This window comes from Prionailurus bengalensis, chromosome B4, assembly GCF_016509475.1.
Source record: "Prionailurus bengalensis isolate Pbe53 chromosome B4, Fcat_Pben_1.1_paternal_pri, whole genome shotgun sequence".
NCBI lineage: Eukaryota > Metazoa > Chordata > Mammalia > Carnivora > Felidae > Prionailurus > Prionailurus bengalensis.
Window position 1 is genome coordinate 56,711,043 of NC_057358.1, and position 12,848 is coordinate 56,723,890.

At 37.4% G+C, this 12,848-nt stretch overlaps 1 protein-coding gene across 6 annotated transcripts in view; it reads right to left on the reverse strand.

Moving 5' to 3' along the window:
• SOX5 (SRY-box transcription factor 5) overlaps nucleotides 1-12,848 on the reverse strand; it is a 1,010,647-nt gene that overhangs the window by 16,958 nt on the left and 980,841 nt on the right. For all 6 annotated transcript variants that reach the window (XM_043564662.1, XM_043564665.1, XM_043564659.1 and 3 more), the window contains one exon: nucleotides 11,727-11,872. In XM_043564662.1, coding sequence (XP_043420597.1) covers nucleotides 11,727-11,872 — 146 coding nt within the window. The remainder of the gene's footprint in view (nucleotides 1-11,726; nucleotides 11,873-12,848) is intronic.

Below are 12,848 nucleotides of genomic sequence, written 5' to 3' on the forward strand. Positions count from 1 at the left end.
AGAGATGGGCTGTGGATCAGCTATCATAATGGACATCCCTGAAATAAAGCTCACAAAGCTATAAAACTCATAAAAAGCACATGCATGAAATGACAGAATAGAGTGTGACTGTCAAATGTTGACTCAGTAACAGTTAAACCCCTTCTGGCTGCACTTTTTTTTTTTACGGTCTACTTCTATACTAATGACACAGGAGGAAGAACGAAACAAAAAAGGTTTTTAACCCTCCAATTATGTGAGCCTCACAGACCACCAAAGAAGATGAAAGATTATTTATAATGTCATAATGATTTATCAGTTGGAGATTTTTCTCATAAGCTTAAGTAAAATATAAAGAAATAATGCATATGTCTATCCCCTCAACCTTTCAGTTTCACCCTTGCTTACTGAGAACACTGTTTTTGTAAAAAATAACCATCCACCCACATAATCTAACAGCACAAATGGCAGAAAAGGCTTTCTTGCAAATTGTATATAAATTATATACAAATACATACTCTCTCTTTCTCCCTCTCACTCTCTCTCTCTAACACACACACACACACACACACACACACACACACACTTCTCTCCAAGACTAACAAAAATGCAAATTGAAGAAATCACTCACTAATTTTACTCTGGCCAAATGTAAATGTATCCACTAGGATATTCCCAGACACGTTGATACTCTGAAATCTGGTATTCCTTAGGAATATTTTCCAATCATTTTCTCCATCAGAGAATCAATCATAGAGATATGTGAGCAAAGGGGTTGGAAAGGTCCATAAATGTCCTCCAATCTAGTCATCTACAAAATCAGCCTTATCTAATCTTGATGCTTTCTTTTTCTAAATTCAGAGATTCCCCTAGTGGAGAAAATCACACATCAGAACACATAATTTTGTTCCACAGTCTAATTTCCTTTTATGAAATTTGGTAGCCATCTTCATGAAATGTTTCCTGAAGCTAAGTATTCATTTTAATAAATATTTACCCAAATAAATATTTTAGCTACATTTCTTAGAAACTTAGTTTCATCAGGCAATCTGATCGAATTGAAATGTACTGGCAGATCAAATTTTCTTTAAAAAGTATTGTGAAGTTGTAGATGGAATGGTTTTGAAGGAAACACAGTTAGTATGTACTCAAGTCTTAATATACATGAATAATTTTCCAAGACTTGTAGATGGAATTGATGAATGCAGATTTATGATTTTTAAATAATTGGTTTTAAAGTATGAGAAATATTAGAAAGCTAATGACAAATAATTCTGTTTTTCATGAAAGAAGAGAGAAATCTGAGGAACAATGACCTGAGCAGTTAATGGATATTCCAGAAAAGACAGAGCTGATGGTTATAAAAATTAGCTAAGAGCAATTAGTAGAGGATGTAGTGACAATAAAAAACGAGTATGGATTCAGTAACAAAAACAACGTTATAACGACTTCAGTTTATTTTTCTATAGGAATTAGAATGTAGACCATGATGCTCGATGGCCATAATATTTTGGGCTTTGGATTATGTTCCTATCAATGCCCTTATTGTCATGCTGGAGAAGTTGCATGGGGCCAATGAAAAAGAAAGTTGAATGAGGTGGGAAGAGCAGATCAAAAACATCAGTCTTTAAATATCTTAAGAATTAACTTATTTTAAAAAAAATCAAGGCCTGGTATTGTGAGAAAGGGATAGAATTTGGTCATACGTAGTCAAGAGATACAACACTGACCAATGGTTTTAAGTTATCAGGTGAAAGATAATGAACCACAAAGAGTTGTCTAATAGTCACAAGTCTCTGTCCATTAAATGAGCTGCTCAAGATGTAAAAAAAAATCCCCTTTCTGGAGATTTTCAAGTATGGGCCATATGACCACCTGCCTACCATATTAAAAATATGGAAGAGGAAACGCAACATCAGATGACAGGTTGGATTCAAGGCCTTTTCATTTTCTTTCAAACCTTCAATTCTACATCCTACTTTTCTGGACACTCCCTAAAATAAAACTAAAACAATGCGACCAATGTATAAAACTATAAATATTTTCTCTATCCATAAATGACAGTTTCTTAAAAGTTTTTAAGTTTCAAAACTTAAGGGCACTCCACTTATAATGGAGAAACCTACAATCATTCTATTATAGTCAAGGAAGATATTGCAAATTATGAAAAAACCTTGAGTTATTGAGGTATATTTTGTGAAGAGACTGTCAAATAGCAATCAGACTTACTGATTCAGGTACTTTGTGAAAGACACACTTATGTACCCAAATTCAACATTGCTAATTTAGTCCTTAAAACTGAGTAAGTTTTAAGGAGAGAGGAAGAAGGTGCTGCCAGAGAGAGGCAGAAGGTGCTGAGGCCTGGGGGTGTAACGCACAAAAAGGCCACTCAAAGCAATCTGCAGAAAACAAATCAGTCACAAAGAAGGTACACAGGAACACTGCCATGGCAAAATATTGGCCCTGGCTTATTTGTCACAGTTGTGTTTATGGTGTGTACATGTGGAGGAGAGAAGGCAGAAGAAGAAAAAAACTAAGACTCAAGTTTTCAAATGTTTGTGTATGTGGTCAGCATCCAACCAAAATCTAAAAAAAAAAAGACTTTGTTATATTTCAAAGCAGGGCAGATATAGACACTGTGCACATCGAGTTAAATCAAAAGGGTTAACATGAGAAAAACAGGAGGCCAACAAAGAAAAATAATAGAATTTATAACTGACACAGGATGTCTGGTAGGTGGGAGGGCAGCATAGATGTAAACACAAAACCTGAATATTGTCTTATATTAATTATTCTATAAACAATGGATAACTCAGTTATTGAGATACAGAAACGTACAGACAGAATTTTTCTCTTTCATTTTTCCACTTCATGGAATAAAAGCTATAAAACTGCTAGCATTCTTATGAATGTAGCCTCAGTAGCCAGTAGTTACCTCAGTTAAATAAATACAATTGGACTATCGGAAAGAGTCATGGCTTGGTCCAGAAAGGCTGGGTCTGACAAATAGAAACGGGCACATCGGAGTTATTGTTCACTTTTCAATTATCTGTGGTTGTTTCAAGGGAAGGGAGAGAAAAAATACAGATTAGAATGGATATTTAAAATTTCAATTTAATAAACAGCTACAACCTCACATGTTTTATCAGCACTGCTTATGAGAAGCAAAATAAATAAGATGGAGCATGTTCTTTTTGTTTTCTTTGCTCCTCCTCTTGTGTGCGGTGGAGGAAGAGAGACCCAGGAAGGGAGCTGACACAGGAAAAACAAAGTAGTTGGAAGAACAATGTATGAATTGTGGAGATGGTGGTTGCTTAAAGGAGATTTTTTTTTCAAGTTGATCTATTATTGAGAGACACAGAGAGACAGAGCATGAGCGGGGGAGAGGCAGAGAGAGGAGGAGACACAGAATCTGAAGCAGGCTCCAGGCTCCGAGCTGTCAGCACAGAGCCTCACGCAGGGCTCGAACTCAAAAACCACGAGATCATGACCTGAGCCGAAGCCGGACTCTTAACCGACTGAGCCACCCAGGCGTCCCTTAAATTAGATTTTTTAATAAAGCCTCAAATCATACTACATAATACACATGACCAACACTGGCCCAGGAGCTAATCATCAGGCAGGGGTACTTTCTTGAACTTCTTCAGCCCAGTCCATTAGAAGACAGACTGAACTTCAAGCCATAAGACCTTGGTTTAAAAACTGACCTTCCACTGGAATTCCTGTAATCTCCAATCTCATTTTTATTCTTAATTAAAATTTTTTTAATGTTCAGATTTATTTTTGAGAGACTGAGAGAGACAGAGCATGAGCGGGGGAGGGTCAGAGAGAGAGAGAGGGAGACACAGAATCCAAAGCAGGCTCCAGGCTCTGAGTTGTCAGCACAGAGCCTGACGCAGGGCCCAACTCACAAGCCATGAGATCATGATCTGAGCTGAAGTCCGACGCTTAACCGACTGAGCCACCCAGGCGCTCCTCATTTTTATTTTTAAAATAAAGATGGAATACTGTTCTGCTCATATTACAGTATGAGACTGAAAGCTGATGTGAAATCACTTGGGAAAGGGTAAAGCACAACATAAACATCAGTAGCCATTATTATTCCTATGACTCATAAACAAGTCTTTCTCATTTGTGGGGAAAAAAAAAGAGAAGAGCTATGATTGAAAAGATCAAGGAGATCCTTGAAATACATGCTAAATTCAGAACATTTTCCTCATAATTTTTAATCTGATTTGGTAGTTTGCAATACACGACAATAGAGAATATAACACATCTAGTAAATATAAGAAGGTAACTGAAAAAAACAAACGTCTGTATCATTTCAGTGCTTTAATGTTTAAATGTCTCTAAGATGACTATTCCATCTTGGGGATGAGGAAAGGACCAAGGGAGAAAAGAAGGAAAGACCATTCTTAACAGATTTTTTTTTTATATAAAAAGAAAATGTCTGGTCCAACAACAAAAGTGATTCTTACTTTCCTTATGGGAATTAGGAAAAATGGAAATGTGGGCACATGTATGTCAATTTACAACCCCATCACCTTGGCATGACTACTGCGTATTATTCTTCTAGCCTTTTTAACATGCAACATAGAAATATACTTTAAAAATATCTAGATCGTTCTCTACATGGTGTTTTCAAACTTGCTTTTTTCAGGAATACTATTGTAAGCCTATCATGTCTTTAAATGCACAGACAATTTCAATCATCAGAGAGGCCTGTGGGTGTCTATCCGAAAGCCCAATTTGGCATGCCCTGTGTGTCTCATTTTATTGGACCATCCTGCACTAACCCCTCTACCAGAATGATGTAAAGAACACAAGACTCTCTGTTTGAAAACATGCACAGCTTTTCTAGGCTTGAAAATTAAACCATAAAAAGTTTACTGGAAAAAAAAACCTTTAAAAAGCTCCTTAAAAACTCACACCATAATTGCTCCCCACCAAGCGTGGGCACTTGCTAGCTGCAAGTTGTGGCACTGTGACAAATGTAGCAAAACTGAAAGCGGGCTATACTAAGAGAAAGAAAAAGTCTTCCACTGGCCATCTGTGAAAATAAGGCATGTGGCCATTAAATGCAGAGGCTGTAAATATACACAAACTCCATGAAGCAAATGGCAAAAAAGGACTAAACTTCAAGCTCAAACAAATCAAAATGTTTAATGCATAGTTACCACTGCTGGACGAAAACAGCTCTGATCTTTGCAGTCTGCAAACTCGGCATGTATTTCAATTAAATACCCCCAAAAAGAAAAGAAAGAAAAAAGAAAGAAATGAAAAGACACAGAAGAAAACCATCTGGAACAAAAGGCTATAGACAGCCCATACTCAATTTCTAGAAACAAACAGCCCCTTTAACTTGCACCAGCCTGTCGAGAATGTCGATTGGAATTATTGAAAGGCTGACATATAGAGTGATGGATGGGTGATGACATAATACCTATTCGCCTTTTTGTCATGGTCTTTGAAAACTGGCTGCTCTGTGCTGATAATATTCACTAAGGGGTTTTCCTCTCCCCTCCTGTCCCATAAGAAGTGTTCCCTAGCTAAGACACTCAGAATTAAGAAGGTTTTATGAATGAAAAACAAAAGAAAAGAAAACCTAAGGATCAAATGCCAACTTGCACATAAAAAGCTGGTCTAGATTTCCTAATAATCAGTTGCCTAGAAAGCAGTTCCCTATCCATTTTATATAAATTTTCAGAGTAGCGCCTCTAATTATAAAAAAAAGCAAGCATTCAACATCAGATTTTATGTATCTTTTAAAGTCATGGAATAATTAATATGCAAATGTAGAGATTAAAAAATTATACTTTTATAAAGAAATACTATTAATAACTTGTGTTACTGTAGTTTTTCCTAGACAAATTCCAACCAGCAGACTTAAAAGTTGGGGAGCTTTTTAAAAATCACACATGCGTGCTCACACACAACTTGGCGCCCCCCTCACCCCCGACCCCCAGGTAAAAAGCTCCTGCTTTGCCAGGGTGCGGTGATGATCTATCTCACTTCCTCATGCAGGATTTACCTAACATGCCTTTCTCCTTCGTGATTTTTTTCCTCTAACCACTGAAATAGCTGGTTCTAATTTGACTTCTCTAATTCATTTTGACTAAAGGCAACATCTACAAAAGCCATCCATAAATCATTAATTAATTGCAGTATCTTCCACTGAACACAGACGCATGAGTTCCTTCACAGTCACTTTTTCAAAGCGTAACCTGTAATTCACAATTCCTCACATGCCTTGTCCTTATCTAAGGGAAGGAGCATGTGTTAGATAATGCTGAACTAGATACACTGTGTCAGTTTCTGAAGAGTTAACACTGCTGGCCCCATCCATCAGATGGCCAGCGAAGCATCAGGAAAGAATGATGGATGTAAAATTATTACAGGCCTGCCATCCGATACACTTACTGCCATTTGTAACTAATGCTGGGACTGACACACTTTTTTTCATTATTAAACATCCACATTAAGTCAACATTGGCCACTGTCATTTCATGTTTGGCACTCCGTTAAAGGGAAAGAAAGAAGTTGACAATAGCAGAAAAAGAGGAGGTTGTAATGGAAGTTTCCAAGTGCCAGGGTTATAAAAATTAACCTCTGTTTACAAATTAGTCCATATGATATTTGGAAAGGCTTCTCATGAGTATGACTGACAAGTGAAAGAGAAACTGCCATTGTTATTGAATAAAGTATTGTTTAAAATATACCTTTTATTTGCTAAATTTTCACCTTATTCTATGGAAATTTGCAATGAATGTTCACAGAACCTCAGAAGGAAAAGTAAGGCATTTTGCCAGGTATTATTATTTGGAGTAATAGATGAATTCATAGCATGGGTAGGCATTTAGATTTCAAGTACACTGTAGGCAATTAATGTTTGCTTGGTGGATAAATTCTCTACCTTAAAAAACAGATGCACACATCTGTAGGTTTATTTTTGTGAGTGGCATCAATTTTATATATGAAAGTAGGACCACAGTTGGCCTTAACATGTAGAAAGCATGTGTGAGAACACATATTCATTGGTTTAACCTGTCACCTAAGCAACGTTTTCATGTATGTGTGTGCACATGCTTATGTGCGACTTAATTCTTTACGGACCACAGACAAGGTATGAGGCCCTGGGGACATGTAATGGCACAAGAGCAAAAGTAGTTAGATGACCACAAATATAATATAATGAAAACAAACAGGTTTTATAAAGAAAATGTTTGAGAGCTTTGATATTTTTATAATGCAGCTGTGGCTTTCAATGGCCTTTTCTTACTCAATAGCCATTCTGGTCCTTTCTTCTCTGTCAACATAATCTTTCATCTTAAGATATCCCTTGCTCTCTAGGAGGATAAGGTCTCTAATTCTGTTCCAAAATTTCATTTCTGGTAAACTTAAGGCAAGTTCTCTTCCTTTGACCAGTAATTGTCTTAAAGGAGTGCGTAGGACCATTTCTACCCAAATGAGATGTTTGTGGAAGTCAGCTTCAGGGGTGCAGTGAAACATCTCTATGTGAATAACGTAAGAAACACTCCAATGTGAATGAAGGAGGGAGGAAAAACATCTCTATGCGAAAGAGGCCTGAAAAGAGCAAAGAGAAAACTCCTTCTCCTTCCTGAGCTGGCATGGTTGTAGGTAGAGCACCAGTTTATGACACTAAGGGAAAAACTAAGCAAATCACAGAGATTTCAACCCTGACATTGCTGAGCTGATAAACTAACACCATGAACTGCCCACTCCAGAACTTCATTATGTGTTAAAAATGAATCATTATTTGTTGAAGCTATTGTGTTTAGACTTCTTGATGCATGTAATGAAACACATGTCTACCAAATACCACAGCATAGGCATCATTCTCCTAGGTTAACTACATTGGGGGTGAGGGAAATAAGCAAGGAAATTTCTGGAAATTTCTGCACTATTTCAAGTGCATTGGGTTTCTATTATACTAGTACTGCCTAGTGGTATCAGGACAAAAACTGAGGACTTTATGATTCCCTCTTAACTATGGCTACCTTCAAACACAAGGTCAGAACCTGAGTATGCAGTTGATCATATGGTCAAGACTGTGCCAGGCGGGTGTTAATGAAGCAAAGCAGGTGGTTTTGACAAGCCAAATGTATGAGAGTCTTTCTGATTCTTTCTACCTGAGAAGATTTTTTATTCATCCATAACACTAATCTGTGAAGAGCTATGTGATAAAAGATAACATTATCCGAATATGCAATCAGGCTATAATTAACCTGAAATGACAATTATAAATAACACTGTGTCCCAGAGTTTCCAAGAAACCTGACATACACAGTTTTTGGGTATGTTGACACACTTCCAAGAAAAGTAAAAAATGAAAAATCTTTTAGAAGTCTTCAATTAAAATGTGTTTTAGTAAAAATGACTTTCATTATGTGTTTTGGTGCATATTACTAGAAAACATTTGTCCCTATCTTCACACCTCTAATTGTTTTTACTACCAATTACAGCTTTTCAGAATTACGACTCTCTACTTGGGACAACCATGTTGGTCATTTGAAATGTGGAGAAAAGTTTCTGTGTATAAGGTTTGCGTACTCAAGAAAACAGATCTGCACTGCGGATTCCAACTATCTGGGTCTCAGGTTGTGCTAATCACCTTTTGGACAGATGAGAGCACCAGGCTGGATTTCTTCTCTTTTCCCCTTTCCTTTCTCCCAGATCCTTTCTCTCTTTTTTTCTTTTATCTCCCCCTCTCCTTACATCTCCCATACTTTCCGGGTTTTGGAAATTGGGAATATTGCTTTAGTGAGAGAAATGTCCTTTTGGGATTCAAATGGTATGATACAGTGCAGAAATTTACCATCTATTCTGTTTATGTCTTTCAAACGGAAGCAAAATTCCAAACCAACTACTCATCTACCTATGCTTTGGCCATGGATAAAGCCAGGCAAATATAAAAATCTATTAAAAAGGTAGGTATTAGGAAATTAACAACGGGATGGCAAAGTGATGTCACTTTATGTGGAAGAATAAGCAGCCACCTTTGTCAACTCAGGTACAGAATCGATCTGATATACCAAAGAAAATGGGTGGGGCCTTTATTCACTTCCTATAAGTAGGCTCACAAACATAAAGGTGCCATGACTGACAGTCAAAATAATAATTTGATTTAAACCATATACGTCATAAAGGCAGAGAACATACTTTTTTGTTCAAGTACATAATACCACCCCCCACACACAGCAGGTATTAATTAAAGAACATAAATTTGACATTATCGCATTCCCAGGAGTTGCACATAGATCAATCATTAATATTGTAGAAATGACAAGCAAGCTAGTTCAATAGGAAAGGGCAAGCACAGTTAATACCTGCTTCTCGGGAGAGCTTCAAAAATCACACTTTCACTGTCAGGTACCAAGGAGTCATTCAGAGTCGTCTGCTGAAAATATTTACTTACACCTTACAAAAGTTTGCCATGCTATTATAATAATGGAACTGTTTCACTTTCCTATTTTAAGATTTTCACTTAAAAAAAACATAAAAATACAAGACTGTTGCTGATGACATAACTCAGTCGCACTGAAAGGGCACGGTGAAGAGATCTGGGAAGGACAACATTCTTGGGACTGGAGATATCTTAATTGGCCAACAGATTTTGGCAGGTATTACTTCAAAAACAGATTTCTAAAAAGTTCTAATTCTACGAAAGAGAAAGGAACACTGAAGGCAGTAGCTTTCAACAAGAGGCAACTCTCACTCCTGCAGCGCAAATAGAGAAGGTGCTAATCAGAGAGATAAAGTATGCTTGGAACAAGTGGAACGAGAAGTGGAAATAAAGTTCCCTAACAATGGACAACTATGGAGTAAAGTGAATGCAGATGGCTCCACTCCTGTTACTTAATCAAAAGGCTGAGCAGAGTCACTGGAGCCGGCATAAAGTCATGTGTTAGAACAACAGCTGATCTGTATTAGAGAAGATTAACTCGCAGTGCCATGGTGGAGGGCCCAGGATTATTTTATGTACTTCCATTGCCTTACAAGCCGTCAGCACAATTATTGCCCTCCGATCTGAATGACTGATCTGTAACCACAGCTAAACAGCATGCTGCTTAGGGGCCTAGGAGCTTCATGAAGATGAATTTCCATACCATCAAAGTGCTTTTAATGGGCTCCCTGATCCAACCACAAGGCCTGTTTTGCAAGTATATAGAACTCAGGATGAAGGCTTCCTGTCCAAAAGGATTTGGTCGGTTGTCACTTGACAATTCCCAGCCAGCACAGGGGAGGAGAGGGGGGAGATAGGTAGAGTTGTCTCTGCTTTGGAGGATTAAAAAAAAAAAAGGGTACAGATGCTTGCTGAATGCAACCAACTGCTGTATCCACAGCTGAATTCAATGCGCTTAACAAATAACGGCAATTTAGCTATGCTTGCGAGGAATAGCTTGAGTCACTTCGCATTAGCATCTGGCTGAGTGTTAAACTCATTTCTACATGGGGAGCAGAGAAAAGGAATTTCTGTTCAAGCATCCTTTCAAGAATGTTTAAATATTTGAATATAAATTCCTTCATGCTTGCTATCATTCCTTCTTAGAGCTGTCACGTTGCTTTTCCCCCTTCCCTTCTGGTGCTTAGCTAGAAAAATTTTGTGTCCTTCTTGCTGCACCAATGTCGCTCTTGTTATGTTGTGTGACTGCAAGGGATGTGTACCTAACCATGCTTTGCTCTCCCCTCCAGGAATGGAGCAGAATTAAAATCATTTCCCCATCCTTTTGACCCATGTTTGGACCAGAGGAAAAGTACAGTTGTGACAGGATCACACATATATTTCACTTTCGCTATGCAGATTGTGAGCTTAGAGATTGCACATCAAATTCCATATAAAACCTGGGAAACCAGAAAGCTATCAAATTAACAATCTGCTCATTCTGGACAATACTGTTTGACTCACAAGCTTCCCATGACGGTTAACTTTCAAGTTGCTAAGTAGCTGATCATTTTTTTTTCCTCTTATTTACCGTGTCTCTTTAGCTATAGAATTGTGAAAAGGAGACTCGGTAATATTTTAAAATTTCAATTCAAAATAAATCACATATTACCAACATAAGTACATCTCTCTGAGCATTCTATAATAACATAATATTTTTCTGAATAAAATACCATGCAGCTTAGACACAAGAATTTGAAATTAATGTATCTCAGATGAGTTCAGAAGTTTCACTGGGCTTAGGCATAACGACAATGTCCAAGTTTTAAAAAGCACATTTTGTTTTATAATAAAGTCAGAATTTCTAACTGTGCGGTCATCTAAAACTTGACCGTGCTTTGCAGTGGAAACATATTATGACAAGCTCAGGATCCTAGTTACTTAGACTGTGAGCTTGGGTATCATCCAAGCTTATGCTGATTAAAGAAGATTCAGGATTTTCAAATCCAGCTCATCCCCAAATACAAGTTAAGCATCTCTGTAGAGCAAAACTTTCACTCAGACTCAAATATTTCAAATGCCATTCCATTTTAATGCAAACAGATGGCAGACAGGGGGATATTAATTGTCAATAAAGTTTGGACATGGATAGAAGAGAATTATAACTCTTCTCATTTGCAGATGGTTTTGATTAGGATGGGCATGGAGATTTTTCTGTATTGACAGAGTGGGGGGAAAAGGAGGGAGAAGCATCATTCTGAGGATGGTGAGGTGAGAAAACAAAGGAGAAAAGCTTTCAGGCAACGGAAGTAGTTTTGGAAAGTCAGATCTTTTATGAACTAACCTTTTCTGTCCGGCAGTTATTGAGACCTAGACTATTCACAACAGCCACCTTCCCATCAAGCACCTGTTGCTCCCGCCGAAGCTGCTCCTTCATCTGCCGAGCTTCTTGGATTGCCTTGGTGACAGCATCATGGTCATTTAAATAACCTGAAGGTGTGACAGAACAAAGGCTATGTTTTGTATAAAGGCATGGAGAGCTTAACCTTTAACCATAAAAACCACGTCCTTTTTGCGTAATGGGTAGTGTCTGGCACATAATAATTTTTCAGTGTCATTTGTCTACGACGAATGAACGAATGAGTAATTGATAATGACTGATTCACACAGTCATACGTGAACATGCTGCCAAGTACCTGTAATGCATACACAGTATTTAAGTGAAATATAGTTTTTTCCACATGCTTGGAAAGTTCACAATATAATTTTTAAGTAAACTTTCAGTTATCTGAATGTTTTGTAGTGCCCAAATAAAACCTATCTTTGATACTTGTTTTCATGTAAGGATCATACGCAGGATATGGGTATTGATGATTATCACTCTAATTACCGACATTCTCACAGTGTTAGAAAGGTCAGTTTAGAGTTTGTACATAGCACCATTAGCTGTGTTATGTACAGAAGGAATAAATCATTATTAACTAAGTGAAAGGAGATCATCCCCTCACCCCCCCCCCCCACCACATTGATGGTGAAATAAACCACAGGTGGCAGTGATTTGCTATGGATACAAACTTGTAAGGGGCTAAATTTCAAGCATGGAATGTAACCAAATACCTGTGAATTGTACGATCAGAAATTGTGGCTACTGAAAACTACACTCACATTTAATTCACACTTTTCATAAGATGGTCAAATGACCAACTTGTCTATAGCTCCATAATCCAAAATTAGTTAAAAGAAAAAAAAAACAAAAACAAAGAAAAGAAAAATTGCCAAAATAATTTCTTTTAAAGAAGAGGTTTGAGGAGCAAAACTAATTTTTATCTTAATGTTAACACTGGTCACTTATTTATTTGATGCACATTATTATGATAATCTGCACGACTTTAGGGTAGAATACCGATGGGAAAACACTGTTTTGTAAATATTGAAAGGGAAGCTAATATATCATCTTTCACTCTCC